Source organism: Pan paniscus, chromosome 2 (genome assembly GCF_029289425.2).
Source record: "Pan paniscus chromosome 2, NHGRI_mPanPan1-v2.0_pri, whole genome shotgun sequence".
Taxonomy (NCBI): domain Eukaryota; kingdom Metazoa; phylum Chordata; class Mammalia; order Primates; family Hominidae; genus Pan; species Pan paniscus.
In genome coordinates, this window is record NC_085926.1 from 171646802 (window position 1) to 171667150 (window position 20349).

The window sequence follows — 20349 nt, forward strand, 5'->3', positions numbered from 1 at the left end:
ACTTCTCTATGCTAATCCCTGTAGGAGGCACTTTTAATTATTATCACAATATTTTTAGAAGAGTATGGCATTGTCTCCTGAGATGCTGTGAGATTAGAAAACATGCCAAAGGTTACACAGCTAGCATATGAAATAGCCCCAAATCCAAACCTGTGTATATCTGTCTCTAAGCCCTTTATGACACAGACAAATTATCAATTAGTATTAATGTATAATTTAGGAAATACCTTTTAGAATCTTACACTTCTAGATTTGGAAATATCTTTGAGAATAATTCAGAGGTGATAACAAACATATAAGTAGTCTACAGTCGTTAAAAACGGTATCTGCATAGAGTACTGTGACTGGGTGTGGTAGCCCCAGCGATGCTAAACATTAACTGTTTAGTTTCTTAATCATGCTACAGTAAGGTTACCCTGGGAAATTGGCCCAGCCAAAGCAACTTGGACGCTTGAGTAGAAGGACTCTGGAAGTTCTGGGTAATCGTTATTCACCAACCTGTACAAGCATTTCACTCTCTCATTGGCCTATATGACTATCCATTAGCCCTAGCTACTCTTGTCCTTACTTTACATCTGGTTAATTATTTAATTTTTCCAAGCTTTAAGTATTTATTCCGCACACCACCCAATTTAATAATATCCACTACTGAGAAGTTATGCAATTTAACTGATATTACTTATTTAGTTTGAACTCTAGGATCTTTTGTCCTTCCAAATCCATTGGCTTGTTTTTAAGTTTCTTCTGTTTTTTTTTTTTTTCTTTTAAAGGCACTTCAATAAATATTTTTCTTTATTTTAATTTAAATTTCAATTGCATCTAGATAAAGTGTTGCTTGGGGTAGTGCTAAAGGCTTTCCAGTTGTAATATGATTATAAAAAAAACAGTTGATTTATGGTTTGCTTAAAACAGGTCTATGCTACACCCACACCCAATTTTTCCTTTTTTCTGCTTGTCTTTATTGCTATGTGACTTATTGTATAGGAGCTAACCAGACTGGGTGAGAGGAAAACTGAGATCTAGACCTAGCTCTGCTTCTGACTAGCTGTGAGTCCTAGGCAAAATCTGTTAAACACTCTATTTTTGTTTCTTCACCTGTGAAATGAGGAGTTCGATAGTCACGCAGTAGGATCATTTCTAGCTCTAGTGTCCTATGAATCTGGGCACATGACCACTGGATTCCAAGTGTTTCTATAGTATGTAGTATATGCTTAACATTTATTGCATCATGCAAGATAGACAGAGGCAGAGAGAGAAAGGGGCAGAGAATTGTGTCCCCGAAATACTCCAGCCTGCATGGTAAAAGAGGATCAACTCATGTGGAATAGCACAGAAAGTATGAAAAGAATGAAATTGTGCTTCATTGAGAATCAAAGATGTTTAGCAAGGAGAGGCATGTGTGAGACCAGAAACTGTTAAGAAGTCATTTCAGGGGGATAGATACTTTCAGAGAGCTCATCCTTCACTGGCTTGTTTCCAGTGAGACCCACTCAGAAAATAGGATCTTCATAATTACTGCTTCAATCTTTTTATCTCACTTATGAAGATAAAATTTAATAATGCCAAAAAGTTAAGGTATTTTTATAGTCAGGTCTTGCTGGTGTGTAGAGAACTCTCTCTTTCATATCCTGAAGACAGCATTTTGGGCCAAAATACAAAGTAATACTCCTTTCTTTTCAATGTGAAATATTCTTACACATTATTGTAGAGGAGACTCTCCATGTTTGCACTAACACCTTTCCTCCTCTCTGAGGTGAGTTGATTATAATAAGAACTTTAAGGAATCAAACATATGGAATAAAATACACAAGGTCTAAGGATGAAGTCACTGTTTTGTTCAACAGCACAAGACTCACAATAAAAAAAAGACATATTTTGGAAAGCAATGGAACTTAAGAGATAAAATGTGCAGATAGTAAGAGGGTCTTATGGGCTGGATTTGAGCATTTAGTATATGACAATAGGAATAAGGAAATAGTAAAGACTTTTAAGGAGAGTAGTGGAACAATGAAAGTCATGTTTAAATTACATTAATCTGCACTGCGTTTTTAAAAATGTATTTTAAATGACTAGCTTCCATTTGGAATAGAAAATATCTTATTTTTGCTCATGAATTTCGAAAACATCAAAACTAGTGTTAAACCATATTTAGTTTTCATCTGTCTTGTTTTAGCTATTTTAAAACTCACAGTACAAGATTCACTATGTCTAAGTAAGCCTTTAGGTTTTTAAGTTCCTGTTAGTTCCCTTAGAGTGCTTGCAATTTTAGTCTCAGAAGGAGTTGAATGTGTGCACATTTTAGCTGATGTTAATTTACAATGATTAAATCTTTTTTCTCTTTGGGTTTGCCACTATTAATAACTACAACTTCAAAAAACCCATTGAATACAAAATGGATTGGGAGAGAGTCTGGAGTCTGCATGATGGTAGAAGCAACCAAGAGCTTTCTACAATAATTCAATCGTGGTAATGGTAGCCACTGACTAGGCTAACAGTAGAGAGTATTTAATGACAGGAATGAGATTTCCCTGGGAAATCTGATGAAATATGATGAGAGCAAAGGAAGGAAGAGGGAATAGTTAAATATTATTTCTAGATTTAGAGTTTAGAGACAGAGGGAGTTATACCTCTGAAAGCAAGACCTATTCTGGAGGGAAAATGGGCTTTGAAGGTGGAGATGATGGTCATCCCTGTTGTACTGAGATGCTGGTGAGACATCCAAGTAGAAATTGTTGCAGAATATTGTATCTTTATGAATATAAGATCAATTAAAATATGTTAATTCTCAGGCAAAGTGAATTTAACTTTAAATACATATTTAATCAAAACTTTAGAAATATTTATAAAATTTCAGAAGTGCTACAGTCTTGAATTTTACTTTTTGGTGACATTAATTTTACTTGCAAACACAAATGGAATAAGACCTCAGAGGCTCCTTTTTCATCATCTAATTTCACTTCCATAAAGCAATTCTTGTCTGATGAGAGCATAATGCAGGCTTCTATGTAAAATATTCCCTGTCGTATTTCTGAGAATGATTTTGCCTCTTTTTGATTCTTGTGTTTAAGACTCAGATAGGGCAGAGTTTATCAGTGTGTGCTTAAACCCTGTAAATGGCTTCCATTGCTTTTAAGATTAAGACAAAAATCCTCCAGCTGAAGGGGCTGTGTGTTCCAGTTGATTCTTGTCTGGCTCTTTGTCCTCATCACCCACGACTCTCTTTTCTACTGCTTGTATGCCAGCCACACTGACCTCCAGGCTTCCTCTCTTTTGGGGCCTTTCTATGTGCTATTTTCTTTCCCCGAAATCTTCTTTCCGCCCTACCTCCTCATACCCAGCCCTTTGCCTGCCTGGTGTTTACTCATCTTTCAGCCCTCAGGCCACATTGCACCTAGTCACTGAAGACTTCCCAGACTCAGCCAGGTCACCTTGTATAACATCTTATAGCACCAAGACTTTTTCCTTGACACTTATCACAATTTATAAGTGTATGTGTATGTATATTTGCTTCATGTCTCTTTGCTGAGATCTAATTTTCATGAGTGTAGTTGTCTTGCCTGTTTTGTTCCTCCATGTATCCTTCATGCCTAATGTACCATATATTTGTTAAACGGCTGGATGACAGAATATCGCAACCATGGCAGGGAGGTTGGATTTTTGATGCCATCCCAATCCCATCTTCATTGAAATAGCTCTGGACATCTAGTGGCACTTGTGTTCTCACCAGACTCCTGCTCTAGGTGCAACTTTGGATAATACTTGGAAAGTCAGGGCAATGGAGAGTGTGTCTTCACAAAGTGTGAAAGGGTTTATAGAGTATACAGAAGCATTTCTCCAGAATAAAAGGAACATCAGTTTGAGATTCTTCAGGCTGTAGAAATACTGTATCTGCATGTAAAAAAAATCAAACAAATATAGTGTTAAAAAATAATGAGCTTTGCAAATTTGCTGATGCTCAGGTTAGGGGTTAGTCTATTTTATTTACTTTTTATCTACTTAAATTCTTTCTTCCCCAGATGCTATCATTTTTTTATTCTAGATGGAATTGCTTTTGACATCAAAGTGTTATGTAATCAAGGTAATTTATGGTGGAAAACTATTTTTTAAATAAATACAAATGAGCTCTTCTCAATGTACTAGAGCAGAGAAAAATTCTCTTTTCCCCATTCCTGACTTTAACATAAGATTCTCCTTTTTTTTTTTTTTATGTTTCAAGTTGTGCTCTTACCTCTGAAAAACTGTCTGAAGGAATATATTTTGTGTTTATGTGTCTTCTTCCAACACAAAAATAAACATAGGGTATGTCTGTTGCTTTCAGACCCTTGGAAATTGTTTCCTTCCAAAACATGTGTACATAGGAGCCATTAGCCTAAACAGGCAGCTCACCTAAATGACACTCATTGTCATGAATGACAGAGCACCACCACCAAGATTTGCACTGATATGGATTCTTTTTTTAAATAATCAAGTGTTCCAAAATTCACTTCCAATATCTCATTGGAGTGGCTTGCATTAGATTTTTAGTTTAGCATAATACAAACGTATGACATTCTCAAAAATGTAATTCCCCTTTAACTGAAACATTTTCCAGAAAGAAAATTATTTTTCAGCTATGATTTCTTTATATCTGGTCATATAATCAATAGTTTCAAAAGTGTGATAACTTTTTGTTGAATAAATATAGTAATATGAAATTAGCGAGAATGATTCCAAATCAGTCACTTTTACTGATTTCTGTATTCTCAAAAGTTATGTATTCATTTTAGTTATATAAAATTAACTAAATTTCAATGGGTAAAATTCAATAACTTTGCAATGACAACTGTCATAATATCTAGTTTCTTAAAACCATTCTATTTTAATGTTTGTCAGGTTGAAAAAGTCAAATATAGTAATATAATCCTGTCATTACTTAAAATGCATTGAATTCTGGCATTGTTCTCCGGAATACACATATTTTTTCATATCCTTGATTCAAGTTTTATAAACTAAATTTTACCCCAAGAGAATACATCCTTGAGAACATTTAGCCTGCTTCCAATTGCTCCAGAACAACAATGGCAATATCTTAAATTCTCTCATTTTGTAAAAATGGCCTTAGGGATGCTTTATAATCAGTTTACTTCAAAGACTGCTGGGTCAAGAGGACAGGGGAAAAGAACAAGGTCAATAGCCAGGGCTTTCCATCTATTATGGTGGGACCACTGGAGCCAGAAGCTCTAAATAATCCTAAAAAATTCAGAGGCTTCTTCCCTTGAGAAGGACACATTTCTTATGGGCAGCTTTTCTAAGTCGGGAGCTAATAATACCCTCAACCTACTTGCCTTTTGCAGATATGTGTGACACAAAGTATGGATAATTTCTGCTGAACTGAACCCATAACGAAGGAATTTATAATCAGTTCTAATGTATTTGAGACCCAAAGTATATTAGCCCTTCATCAAAGGGAATGATAAAAAGCAGCATTAATATGGGTGGATAGTAATTATTTCAGAGCTCATAATTATTCTCCTGTTAACTACAGAGAAACGCTGATATTTTTACTCCCTTTTTAAAAAATAAAAGGCTCTGGTCGGATTCTGAAATGTAAGAATGCATCGCACGTCCTTTACAAGAACCCATACTTTGAATTATGCTCATGTTAATCGAAAAGGAACTATTTTGGAATTAAATGAGTTCAAAGTTCATGTTAGGAGTTCCCTTTACCTTGCTTAGTCCTGTTGTTTCACCACTGAATTTATTTATTGCCCATAGGAGATATAAAGTATAGTAATTACTCTCACTCCCTTTCAAAATGACAGGAGGTCTACTCTCCTATTAACTCTAATGAGAGTTATGTGTGTGTTCCTCAGGGAGGACAGACCCAATAGAGTTTCAAGGTAGCATTAATCACTTCTACACACTGGTTTTAGTGGTCTCATTTGCTTTATATTTTGGTGCTTTGAGATATCCATTTAAACTGCTTGTATTGAAAATGCAGTATTTGTTGTTTAAAAGAAGCATAAGCTGTGGTTAGAATGTTGTTAATAACTGTTATTTCTATTTGAAGAGTAAGTGTGTTACCCTTTGAGGAAATGATGTTGCTCAATTTACAGGAATACAGTGTCTAAAATGTGACTGTCTACTTTTCATAAAAAATTAATGCCAATTACCTTTTACAATATTTTCTTTCCATTTAAAATGTTTTAACATGAGTGATTACATCATTCTAACAGTTTAGAACAAAGGGAAAGTGAGCCAGAGAGCCGGATGCCCTAGGAAAGAAGGGAGCTCTAGGCAGAGGTGGTGTTTTGTTTCCAGCAGGGGAAGAGGGAATCTTGAGATCATGTAGGGATCTGTTGCGGTAATCCACAAGCATATGTTTACTCCACTGAGGCTTCCTCAGAGAAACCAAAGTGGAGTTTCTCAGTTTGCAGCCCTGAACTCTGTAGATATTTATTCTCAGTGCCTTTAGGCATAGAGATAAAGGAAATCTGTGTTCTTTCTTCTTATAATCAGTTTTGCCCAAAACTGTTACCAACCCTCTTCTTCCTAGGGAACCTTCAAAAATCAGATATGTAAAAAATTCTTGATATTAAGAACACTCAGATATACTGAAATCACTAAAATACTGCTGTAATTCGTACTATGGGAAAAAACTTCCTGTCATCTAATAATAACGTTTTATTTAGTATCAATAAATGAAGTGTATTGGGAGAACTGCACTTAATCCTCCTCCAGGATAATCATATCCCCATGACGCTGAAGCAATATTTGTATTTGCTTCTAATTCTTCAGATTTATTACAATAAAAGATGTCCTATACAATGCATGCATGCAATTATTATCTCACATCAGGTAAGAGACACACAGTTTCCTAAGTAAGGAAGGTAAAAATAACTAATGTAGCAAAAAACAAAAAATAAAACAACAACAACAACAAAAAAAACAAGAAACAAGCAAAAAAACTGATCCATCAACCATGCATCCATGGAAAAACTCTCTGTATATATACTGTCCATGACTTCTCTACATATGCCCTCAACTAGCAACTGAGAACCATGTGCCACATGCAAAGAAGTGGGCGATGATGTTTTGACAACAATTCTCTTACTGTTGCAACTCATGTAGGCCCAAGAGCTAGCCAGTTCTAAATACATGTAAAGTATATAGAAAGCACTGGCTCAGTGGCTATATAAGCTGAATGATTCCTCATAGAAATCATGTAAATTGACTTGGGTACCCTAGAAGGGGAAAGAAAGACAATTCCATCTGACTAATTCAGGAGAGAGATCTTATAGAGCCCCGAACAAAATGAAGACGGTGATTTAATTGTGATAGATTTTACACGTGCCTCCAAATATTAGCAAACTAATGATTCAGGAAAAAAAATTTGAGCTCACATTAATGATTTCTTAATATAGCCAAGAATTAAGCAAATTAAGTAATTTAACTAAAATTGGAAAGTAGATAGTGGTTTTGGCAGCAATAAATGCCACTGCATTTAAATTGTGTTGCTAACCAGTGAATAAAACCATAATTTCTACATAGCAGCCTAGAAAATAGAAATGTATATTTTTTTGCAGTCTTTAAGAAATTACAGAAAATTAAAATCTTGAAAATATAATTTTTGAAGTCTAATATTTTGAGGGATGCTTTGAAATTGGAAATATTTTAAATATAATATTCTGATTCAGCAATTTTAAAATTTAAATGAAAAAAATATGTATAGCTTTCAGAAATGTAGCTATGTTGTTGCATGAATGTCAAATAATTCTAAGCATGCCTTTTGCATTTAAACAGGGTCATGTTAAATAAATGTACATTTCTGTGAACTTGCAACTGAGTGTCAATTAATATAAATTATTGCTTTATCTAGGTTTTCTGTTAATGGAATAATTGCTTGCAGGTGTGATTATGAAAGTCTATCACTTAATTTATTGTTTACAGTTTCCCTGTCTGTGTTTGAAATGACCTTGAAACCGTGACCTTTCAATTGAGGTAGTCAATGGGTTACTTCAATTACTTCATCCATTTCTGCCTTTCCAACCTTCTGATTTTTGACAAGTTATTACTGTTTTTCAAGGCTGTCTCCCTGAGCTGATGAAACATAACTGTATTATATCTTATTTTTTCCCCTCTGTTTTCTGGGATTGTGTTTTTCATTCTTTGGGAGTTATAATAGTAAATTTAGTTTGGAATTATAAATATAATGAATAGTAATCTCGGAAAAGACTTAGAAATTTTGCTAAAAATGTTTAACAATCTTTCCCTATGAAGTGTGCTTAGACTTAATGCCTGCTTCTTTACTATTTATATTATTGAAATCAGTACATGACTTTCAGTCTCTTTTTCCCTCCCTTTTCTATGACTGTTATTTTATGCATGACAAAATTCTCTTGCTTACTGCTATGTGATTGGCTGTCTTTAACTTGAGTGTCCTGTGTTTGTAATGATTGCTTTTTGCATGAGGATTATTAAATGTCATACAAATTAAATGGTTGTGGAAACAAAAAAAGAATGTTGAGACTTCACTTGCTGTTTTGTGTGCTGAGTATGTCAATTATGTGACACTTAAAATTACTTTCATATGCCCTTTGACGTCCCCTTTGGTGTGCTCCTTTATTCTTGCAAATTAGCATTGTTAAGTATAATAAAACACTTATTAAACATTCACAGTGTTTTAATACAATTATTCTCCTCAAACATGATCCTATTATAAATAACTATACTGAGCATGAAACTGCACTAAGGCGTAATTCCATTATATTACTAAATTGATTATGAAATATAAGCCCTGACTCGGTAACTACCTTAATAGCTAAACACTGACTTCTACTGATCGAACTTTTGCTCTGCTGAGTGATGAGACTATTTAGTGATACATTTGTGCAGGATGCAAATGTCTTAAATCCACAAGTAATATTTAAATGAAAACACATGGGGAAATATTTGTGTAATGACAAGTAATTTTAAAAAGTCACAGTTTTGAAAAATGTATGGATTAAAAATATGTGAAAACCAAATGTTAATGTTCTTAAAAAAAAAGAAGAAAATAGAAAAAGAGCAACTTAAGATATTCATATCTCTGTCTTCTCTAAGGTTATTATATTGTCTCAAATTAAAGAATGAATTTGACCTACTTTTTTAATGTTGCCACCAATTTAAATTAGAAAAGACACTGAATAAATTAAGTTCTTTCAGCTAATAAAACTGTTTACTTTTTTGTATGCAATGGGTATTTTTTTTTTTTAAAAAAAGTCTTTGCTCATGACTTGATTTTCAAGCCATAATGTATTTTTTATGCTGGATATATTTACAACCCAAATCTTCTATGAGATATTTTTGGGAAAGGGATTTTTTTTCTTAAACAAAAATAGGTAGTCAATTATGATGTGACCACTTCCCCACTCTTTTTGGAAATATCCTTGAGAATTTTAGTATTTATATTTATTTTTTCCCCTCAGTCTTGTTTATTCTTGAATTGTCTTTTTTTTTCCCTCCATTTCTCCGTTCTCAATCCTAGGTCCCCTTACAAAGAAACAGACAGATGATTTAGGTGATAATGACGGTGCTGAAGATGAAGGTATTTTTTTTCACCAAATCTATTTGCATGACAAGGGCCTCAATCACTTTTTCCACCCCTTTCTATTTTTTTACTTCTTGTCTTTTTTTGAAGAGTTGTTTTTAATTCCTGTTTTTGATGTGTTTTGTCTTCTTGCTTGTTGTTACATACAAATATAGAGTATTAATTTTTTTAAAAAATGAATGTTAAGTTTTACATTTTGATGCCAACCATTAAAATGTTTTAAAAAGAGGGGCATTTTTTTTTTGTTTTCTTGAACTGACTTTTGATATGTTTCATCCCACATTTTGACTGAATTTTGTCCACCTTCTTTGAACTAACAATCTCTCCCTTGCAGTCTCTCTGTGCCCATTTTGCATGTTTTCTAATCTATGTAAATATTTTCCCAAATATTAAAATGTGTTTCATTTTTACATTCAACATTTGTTTTAAAAAAACACACACACCCAATAAAATGAAGGACAAGCTGAAAGCTAATATAAAGTGTTTCTTGAGCAATATATTTTAATGTAAAAAATACTGTTTTCTGTTTATTTGCTTAAATGTCACATAAATGCAATTAAATTTTATACATAAGAAAAGGCATTACAACTATTTAGAAAACTGTAGTAAACATTGTACAACCATTTAAGTATTCTGGACTCCTGTAGTACTTTTGATAGAGTTTGTAGCTATTTTCTTAGACAAGATTCAATGAATATTCTTAATTTCAAGGAGACATGATTTCCAGATTGTCAAGTAAAATATTCTGATTTTCAAACATTGCAACTATAAGCAATAGAATATTTTCTACTTCATTAATATCCAAATTGTTTCTCCTTACAACTTTCATTTGACATACAATTCTGATTTACTCTGTAAACCTATGAACTCACTACCTAGATTGACGTGACATTTCTGATTTCACTGTACCTTTACATGGTGTTGAAGTGAGCTCATCTTTTTTGGTTCCAATCAGGATTAAAGTTTATGCTTTTTGTTTGTTTATTTTGTTATGTTTTGTAATCCCAGGTTTCAAAGTAAGTGCCAGAAATCTAGAAATTAAATCTCATAACGAAAATAATAATGTGGTAAGAAAAGTTTTCCAAAATAAAATAATCTACAACAAGGACAGCAGAAGGTTTGTTCCATGAGTTACAAGGGAACTATGGGTAAACAAATTTTTACTAAAATATTTGCCTTGTTTGCATTGACATATACACATTTAATAAATTCCTTCACAACAGATAATTAAATTACAGAGGTGGAGTATTGAGAACTTAAAAATTATATTTGGTGTTAATATTTTTGAAACACTTAAGAATTATTTTGATTAAATAAAACGTATGACATTTGATTAAATATTTATCTACCACGAACACCAGCAGTGGATTAAAGATTAAACACAAAGCAGTCATTAATATTTGAAACAAATCATTATCGCTGTCCAAGAGTTATTCTGAATGTTAAATAGCTAAAAATAAACTTATACTATCAAGATGCAAATTCTGATTTTTTTAAACACTATTTGAAATTTGATGCATTCAAACATTCAGGATATTTTGTGACATTGTAGAACATTAATTACTGTTTCCAAAACTATAAGAAGACTACTTCCACTTTCAGGCTTTGGGACTTTTTGAACCCCTTGAAAATCCTTAACTCCTAGAATTTGTTATCTAAACAATACTGAAAGCACACAGGACTTCTTCATGTGTATCTTTGTAAAGGCCAAATTTTCCCAATTTAGGCAAAGGGTTAAAATACATTATTTTCCTATTTTAAAAATATTTTGATTGCTTATTTAATGTGATTTTTTTTTCCTTTTGTTAAAACAGCTTCAAGTAAGGCATTTACCTATTTAGAGTAGGTAAGTCTGAGCGATCATAGCTAGGCCATGTAAACCTGAATCTATTTTATAGACATGTTTTGAAGCACATTTAACATTTTTAAATAGCCATTTAAAATATCCTAAAACCCTATTAAAATGTCAGGTAGTATTCAGGTTAAGTACTAAGCCATTCAGTCACAAGAGTTATCGAATCAATAAATATTTTTAAATACTCAAAAGCGTAGAATGTCAAAGCAGTCAATTCCAGTTCGGTCTCTTCCTCTGTATTGTTTCAGATAATTGTTTTGAAGACAAGAAAGATGAATTCAGATATCCTACAGGGGAAAAGAAACCTTTTATAGAAATTTCTGAGCATTTTTAACTCAATTCTTTTTATCATTATTTTGTAGATGTGACTGTGAATAAAAATTGTGATCAGTATTGAATTTGTTCCAAATGTTGTCTCGACATCACTGGACATAAGGCAACAAATATGAAGGACTTGATAAGTAACTTCATTTACATCAGTCAGAAGTCAGGTCATCAGATCACTTATGTGAAATTCCCCACCCAGTTCCCCTCCACCTATGCTTCATTTCAGGTCCCAGTCTCAGCCACTGAATTGCAAGGCCACCGGCCATATTCCTGGGTATACAAAAAGATATACAAAAGAATGTATATCTTTTTTTTTTTTTGACAGAATTTCCTTTTGTCACGGAGACTGGAGGGCAGTGGCGTGATCTTGGCTCACTGCAACCTCCGCCCTCGTGTTCAAGCAAGCAATTCTCCTGCCACAGCCTCCCAAGTAGCTGGGATTATAGGCGCCTGCCACCATGCCCAGCTAACTTTTTGCTTTTAGTAGAGACATGGTTCATCATGTTGGCCAGGCTGGTCTCGAACTCCTGACTTCAGGTGATCCACCTGCCTCAGCCTCCCACAGTGCTGGGATTACAGGCGTGAGCCACCAGGCCTGGCAGAATTGTATATCTTTAAGACAATTCCATAGTTAAAAACAAGACTAATCTGAAGTGACAAAAATGGTTCAAAGTAACATCCCAGATTTCTACCAACTTATTTTAAAAATTTAAGAAGTATTTTAAAAATTTAAGAAGTATTTTAAAAAATTTTAATGGTGCAAATAATGCCTTCATATTAACATTTCAATATTTACCCTGGGTGTGGTGGCTCCACACCCTGTAATCCCAGCACTCTGGGAGGCCGAGGTGGGCAGATCACTTGAAATCAGGAGTAGGAGACAAGCCTGTCCAACATGGTGAAACTAAAAATAAAAAAATGAGCCCAGCATGGTGGCAAGCACCTATAATCCCAGGTACTCTGGAGGCTGAGGCATGAGAATTGCTTGAATCTGGGAGGTGGAGATTGCAATGAGCCTAGATTGCACCACCACACCCCAGCCTGGGCCACAGAATGAGATTCTGTCAAACAAAAAAAATTAAATGCAATTTTATATACTATATAGTTCCTTTTAAGACAACTTTTTGTAGATTTTGAATATTTTTAAGCTAAAAAGGTGTGTTTAATTCTATTATGTCCAGTTTAACAAGCAGAAATTCAGTCAACACTTCTATGTTCATTCAGTGGTTCTGAATGATAACTTGAGGTTCATAAAAATGACTGGAGGCACAAAAGTCTGCCTTGAAATGTATTTTTTTATAATAGAGAAAGATTTAATTGAGGCAATACTTCACAATTTTAAAACTGTTAATTCTAAAAACTCTAAAATATGGGCAATTAAATACTTCATGAGTCCTTTAAGATAAAAAAAATCAGTAAACATATTTAATGATTATATCACTAATAATTATTCACTAAGATCATTAATGGAAGTTGTAATTTCAAACTCTGGTTGTCAGGTATAAATAAATCCCCATTAACTGCTCTAGATCTATTGACACTTGCTACATTGGCTTAAAATTTTGGTCTATAAGAAAGATAAAATAGGTACTAAAATTTTAAATCAAGGTGTTTACTCAGACTCCAATTTTTTTTTTTAACTTGAAGAACTTGATTTAAATGTTTGTGTTTAGTAAGGCTTAAAACCATTGCAAATAATGGAAATTATAAATATGCCTGACAAACATTTGTACTTTTACTGGAACTGAGTTAGTATTTTAAAATTTCTGAGCGTGTTCTTATGATTTTAGTAAAGTCAGTAGATGCTGTTTAGTCAAAGTAAAAAATCTTAAGTGAAAATTCATAGTTCACAAATTCCCCTATATTTATAGGTGGTTAAATATGTAAAGGTTTAAAGAGACAACTTGGCTCTAAAAAATTAATTATAAATTAATAAGCTGCATTTGATATATTTGCACAGAAGATAAATGCCCCCTTCAACATTATTATTAAAATGATGGAATTAGCAGATGATATTCAATGGTAGGCTATCTATTAGTTTTATTTATAAAGAGTCTGGTTCTTTCTAAAAACAAATAGTTGTAATTGAGAGCCTTTAGATTTGCTATTTACATAAAAAAAAAACCCTATAACCTAAGCATAAAAGTTAAGCCTAAGATAGAAATTTGTAATAAAACATTATACAAAGTAAAGCCTGGCCAGGCATGGTGGCTCACACCTGTAATCCCAGCACTTTGGGAGGCCGAGGAGGGCAGATCACCTGAGGTCAGGAGTTCAAGACCAGTCTGGCCAACATAGTGAAACCCCATCTCCACTAAAAATGCAAAATTAGCCGGACATGGTCGTAGGCGCCTGTAATCCCAACTACTCGGGAGGCTGAGACAGGAGAATAGCTTGAACACTGGAGGTGGAGGTTGCAATGAGCTGAGATCACGCCACTGCACTCCAGCCTGGGTGACGAGAGTGAAACTCAGTCTCAAAAATAAAAATTAAATTAAAATAAAGCCTAAGGTGGACCACTCTGACAATGCACTATTAAAGGCTTCCATTTTTTTCCTGTAACAGAAAACGTCCAAAGTTTCTACAGTTTCTCAAACTTTGTTAACAATATTAAGGTTTGTTATGTCCAAGAATTTTACCTGTTTTAGTAAGTATCATAATTACTTTTGCACCAGCCTAATAATACTTTTTATAACCTAAATCTCAGGGTTACTTAAAATGAAAAATATTTTTCAGAACACAGCATAAGAATCTTAGAGAACTTTATGGAAAAAAAAACTGCTCAATATCTTAAGTTATTAGGCAAGGCTGAAATTTGAAGAGTTTGAAAAGGCAAATTAAAAATTAAGATTAACCCAGACTATCAGTCAATCCTTTTAAGTCTAATTTTCAAAGAAAAATAAAGAGATACCACTCAAAATAGCTCCTAGAATCTATTGTCATATTTTCAGTGTTTTCTGACAATGTCCACTTAATTCTGTTATTAAATAGAAAACGTGGCAGGTCTTCTCCATGTGTGCCTGTATTGTTTTCCAGGTGAACAGAATGGTTCTACCAAGATTTCATTACTGTTCACAGTTGGTGCTTTGTAATTCTATGTAATTTTAATTAAAGAAGAATTCTGAAACAGCCTCCCTCTGTGCTACCTCCAAGCATACAATTAGCCGAGTACAGTGTCTGCTGTGAACAGTCAGTTAATGATTTCAGTTTAATAATTTATTATTGCTTCTTCAGTGCCAGCCACACTAGAAAAATAAGAAGCTGAAACTGTATGTAGCAAACAGGCATTTAAGGTGCACAGTTTAACAATCTCAAAAGGATTGCTTTCTCTGTGTAAGTCTAACGTCTCCACAAGCCCCCAGATCTTTATAAATGAATGAATACTATTTTTTTCTCCCAAGGTTTCAAGGAGAAAATAAATTCAGATTTTCCTCTTAAATGTGTCTGTGTTTAGTGAATGGTTCCTATGTCAAAGTATCCTTCCCTCACTACTTAAAAACAAGATATTATTCTCAAATATACCTTTGGGGAATTAGAGGGGTACTAGTAACTTTATACACTGGTATTAAGTCAAATTTAAATAGTCTTTTTAAAAAGTTTGTAAGTTCTGCAATGAGCCATTTCCCCAACTCGAAAATCTGGGCAAACAAGCTGAGCTGCAATCCTTGACCTAAAATGATTCTTCATTTGAAGATATCACTTTATTATTACACTAGAGAAATCAAGGCATTTACATTACACATTCTATTTTTTTACAAAAAATGCAAAGCAATCCCTAAGTAATCAATAGTTCTTTCAATAAATTTGTATTCTGTTAGTCCATTCTGAAAACTGGCACCTCGATTATAAGGATGTTGGAGAGTTAAATGTGATAAAAAATTTCAAAAGCAAAGGAACAAAAACATACTATTAAATTATACTTTTTAATATTGGCATAAAAAAAGATAATACATTTGATGTGATTTTGTTTCAATTGTGGGTATAAGAGATCATGGGCTATTACATAATAATAATGTTTTCTTTATGTATATATTCAGAGCCATATATATGCATACATATAATAGTTCAAATATTTCAATCTATATAATACGTAGATAAAACTATGTTTGCTGATATACACAGTTAGGCTTATCTATAGAAATCAGTGCATTTTTCATACTGATTAAAATTATCTTATGTTTATTTATATATTATTTCTAGATCCTTGTTGAAAATTACAGAATTCAGGAAAAGTATGAGAAGAGCAAATATATTTAATAAAATTCAGAGCTGTAGAAATCACTTTAACCCTAAATTTTGACACTTTACACTTGAACTTAGCTCTATCCCATCCCATGTCTACATGATAAAACATAGAGCCAAAGCGTGAACAAGAAGAGTCTATTAGCTACACAAAGAAAGTGAAAAAATATTTGTCTGTTCTCTTCTTCCAAAGGGTAAGGAGAGCTGGATATAGTGGATGTCCTGAATCTCCTAAAAAATATCATTCTAATGACATTTCCCTAAATGCAACAAGAGGAGCACAGATGTACATGACTTTCGTGCCTAAACATTCGTCTGACATTACTTAGGTAGTAAACTGAAACATCTTGCATAACACAATACTGTAATTATGTTCACAAATTGGAGCATAAATGAGTTGATGTAATCATGTTGCATTTGACACAAAGCTTTACAGTACATAAGAAAGGTTAAACATATTCTTTTGTTCACAACAGCAATAATACCATTGTCTTTAGTTTATGGCTCATAAATGTCATGTGAAGTCTATCATATTTTTAAAAAGTAGTCCTAAGAATCATTGCCATTCTATTTCTTTTGCGTTTACTGTCACTTGAGGAATTAATCAAAATGCACTAAAATTCACATCTAATTTTAACTTGTCTAAGTTTTATAAGTCAGTTTGCAACTTGTAAACAAAATTTTGATAGAAAACAATGGATGCCTATTGCTATTTCCACAATAGCTATTTATATGAGTTGCTTAAGAAACACTTTAATAAAAACAGCAGTTTAAGAACTATATTGAAATTATGCCCTCTTTTCACTAAGATGGAAAATGTATTCTCTGCTTCATTGTGTGTTATTTTTGAGGATAAGAACGATTGCCAACCATTTGTTTTCCAGATATTCGGGACAGTGGGGGTCCCAAACCAGTGATGGTGTATATCCATGGTGGCTCATATATGGAAGGTACTGGAAATTTATATGATGGAAGTGTCTTGGCAAGTTATGGCAATGTGATCGTCATCACAGTCAACTATCGACTTGGAGTACTCGGTAAGAAGTCTCTCTTTTGTTTTCACCATGAATCCATGAAGTATGTGATGGTTTTGTTTTGACTTGTTTTGTTCTGCTTTGCTTTGTTTCACCCATTTTTTTATGCTTGTTGACGTTCTCGAGCCCAAATTTTTTATAGTTTCAATGAATTCTATAGGTTGGTTTTAAGATGTGAAACTAAAAGGTGATGAAATTATTCACATTGTCATGGAATGTACTTCCTGGTTTATAAACTATGAAAGACAAAATGGCAGGGCCTTATTGAAGAAGAGTTCATCTTTTAACAAATATTTCCTTCTTCTGCTTTTCTGTTTACAATACTCTAAGTTTCCCTGAGGTTTGGCGTGAGCTAAGACTAAGTTTACATTCTCTTCTGGAGTATGTATATGGACTCGCTTTTGGGAATGATTGTTTGCCATTGTGATGGAGGTTTCTTTGGTTTGTTGTTGTTATTTTGGTTCCATAATAATTAGTAATATTTTTCTGAATGTATTCTGATTGAATTATTTAATTTGAAAAAACATGCATTGATTTTATAAAGTAACAAAGAATTCAGTTCAATGATGTATACTCTTGCCAAAAGAATGATAAACACAAAGTGGAGATTTTTAGCTTTGATAAAAAGTATAGAGACATATTATTTATAAAATAACTTAGGTACTCTGAGATAGGCATGTTATCTTATACAATAACCAGTTTTTAAAAGATAAACTTGCTATTCTAGCATATATTTGTTTGTTATAGTATTACCACAATTTGAGGAGTAAAATTACTGTATGATTTAGTAAAACATCTTTATCTGTGATGTATTTAATTAACAGAATTTGCTAAAAGAGCACAATGCATCCACAAAATACTTAACTTTTTAATCTTAATTGTCCTCCAAGTCTTATCCCATACTATAGACTTGAAGAAGCATAAATTATAATTTTGTTTATACACAAAGAAGCGCCTCACTCTTTCATTCTACTATCTAAAAGATTCTGAAAAAGGAATTTGAATTATATTCCTTCCTTGGTAGTATCATATCTTTTATCCATGTTGAGAATCAGAATTTTTCCCTTCAGTGTTATTGTAACTCCTATGTAATCATAATTCTGTGTTTATGCTTATCACAAAATATTTTAAAAGGTAGAATAATTTTTGTGAATCAAGTTTATAGTCTGGGGGAAGGAGACATTTTACCAATGTGAAGGTTAAGTCTCAGTCATTTTCTAGTTTTTTTTTTGAAATTTGGAGTGTGGTGAATGACCATAGATGCACTGCGTAAGTGTAGCTATAAAATATTCTGTAGCACTGATCGAATACACATGAGTTCCTCCATAGTGTCTAATCATCCATTGCTTCAAACGTTCGTATGATTTCTGTGGGCTGGGATGAGTGTCTTTCCACCAATGAAAACTCTGTGTATTTAAGACATATAAATAATTGCTCATAATAATTCTTGAATCTTAAACCTTGAATTCTTAAATCTTAATGTTGTCATTTGTTTCCTATGGAACATTTTCATCGGAAGGAGGGTTTTTAATATTTTCATGCATTGAATCTTAATGGTAGTATTGTTGAGAGCTCAGTTTTTTGCTGATTATTATTCTTATATTTTTCTAATTTTTAAGTTGAAAATCCTGAGCAGTGACCAGTTTGCCAGATGAAACTTTAAATTGAAATGCTAAATTATGGTAACAGTGTTTTTAAGGACTCGAACATCCAGTTATTCATATTTATTTATTTTATTTAAGAAATACTTTGGCCACAACTTTTTTTGCCTCTTTCTGTTACTGGTTCTGTTTATATAAAGCAAGATTTCATAACATAAACTTTGTTATGTTAACAAAAACTTTACCCATTCTTTTTCTTTTTATGTGTTCAGAACTGATGAGGACTTGACTTTGACCTGATTTTAATCCTATATTCATGCCCATTCCCCATTTTAAATGCCACACTGTGAGGATTGGATTGCAAGGCAATGGATTAACTCACTAAAATATAAAGAACTCAGTCAATCACTTGGTTTAGATAGTAGCAGAGAGCAGACAGTATTGATATTATCAAAGTATGATTTCCCAGTGTTAAATATTTGTTCTGGCTCTACTGTACCCTAGAATATAACATTTAGTTGTCTCCTCTCCTTTATTTCTCTTAAACACATTATACACTGATAACAAGCCGAAGGCTGTCCTTGATATGCCTCCTCTCAACGTGACAAAACATAAACTCTGTGAAACATTGTTTAGGTAGACTTTAAGACATTAGTTCTCGAACAGAGGTATTCTGGTCAGTTTTTTCCAAAAATATGTGTTGGGTATTGTGAAAATGTATTTAAATAAATAAATTCATAAAAAAGAAATTATCAGAACATTTGTTTCAGCATACTTTGCATGAGTGCCGCACCACAGCAAGATCAACAGCTCATCGGACAGAACTGCAACAATAAAGACTGTAGACTTTTGAGATTGATGTTGTGAATAGTTTGTCTAACAGTAAAAAGGTAAGCCAAGGTTTCTTGGGTGTGGGATCCAAGACTATGGCTGTCTAATTTGCACTTGAGTGATTAAGTAGGAAATAAGATATGATCCCACATCCGAGGAAATCCTGAGCTGTGTTTTCACTGGGGTATTTTGGTGTGAAAGAAATAGATTTGGGGGTCCAATGGACAAACTGGGTAATTACAAGATCGTTGATTTGAGGCGACTGGTTGGAACAATCAGGATGTCTGGAACAGGTAGTGCAATCTGTGTTGATTTGAACTTACCATGTGGAGGTGGTGGGGAATCTTACAAGTTTTGTTTTTTGCTCTTTGATTTTAGTGATGAATAGAGATGTGATAATGTTTTAATTAGAAAATTCGTACAGCTATCTAGCTGCCAATTTTTCAGTTTCAAGATCTCATGTTAAAAAAATTTGTTTATTACAAAGTAGGAATAGAATAGAAGAAAAAAATACCTCTACCATTCCTCAGAAGAAGCTAGTAACAGGTCAGAATTAGTTCTTCTACCGACACCCTTTAGTGGTTTCCTTTCCAGTGGTAACACAGAATATCACTCTTACTGTGTGGTGTATGATTTTCCCCCACCCTGGAAATGCTATTGGAAATGATAGGAAAAACTGCCAATAAGATTGACAAAGGGGGAAGGGAATGCAGGACTCTGCCTACTAACCTCACTCCCCAGTTTCATGTTAGAGCTCCTGGCGACCTCCTACCATTTAGTTTCACACTTCTTGTACACTAAATATTTAACTTTTCTTTCACTTTTGACTATACACATTCTTTGTCCTCAGCCAGTTTTGACATAAACTTTCCATATTTGCTTTCTTCAGCA

The 20349-nt window shown here is 33.3% G+C and overlaps 1 protein-coding gene across 12 annotated transcripts in view; it reads left to right on the plus strand.

Moving 5' to 3' along the window:
* NLGN1 (neuroligin 1) overlaps nt 1-20349 on the plus strand; it is a 915231-nt gene that overhangs the window by 399286 nt on the left and 495596 nt on the right. For 11 of the 12 annotated variants that reach the window (XM_055110687.2, XM_055110690.2, XM_063602603.1 and 8 more), the window contains one exon: nt 16877-17029. In XM_055110687.2, coding sequence (XP_054966662.1) covers nt 16877-17029 — 153 coding nt within the window. Of the gene's footprint in view, nt 1-9505; nt 9566-16876; nt 17030-20349 lie in introns of all 12 variants that reach the window. The other variant, XM_055110685.2, reaches the window with a different exon arrangement.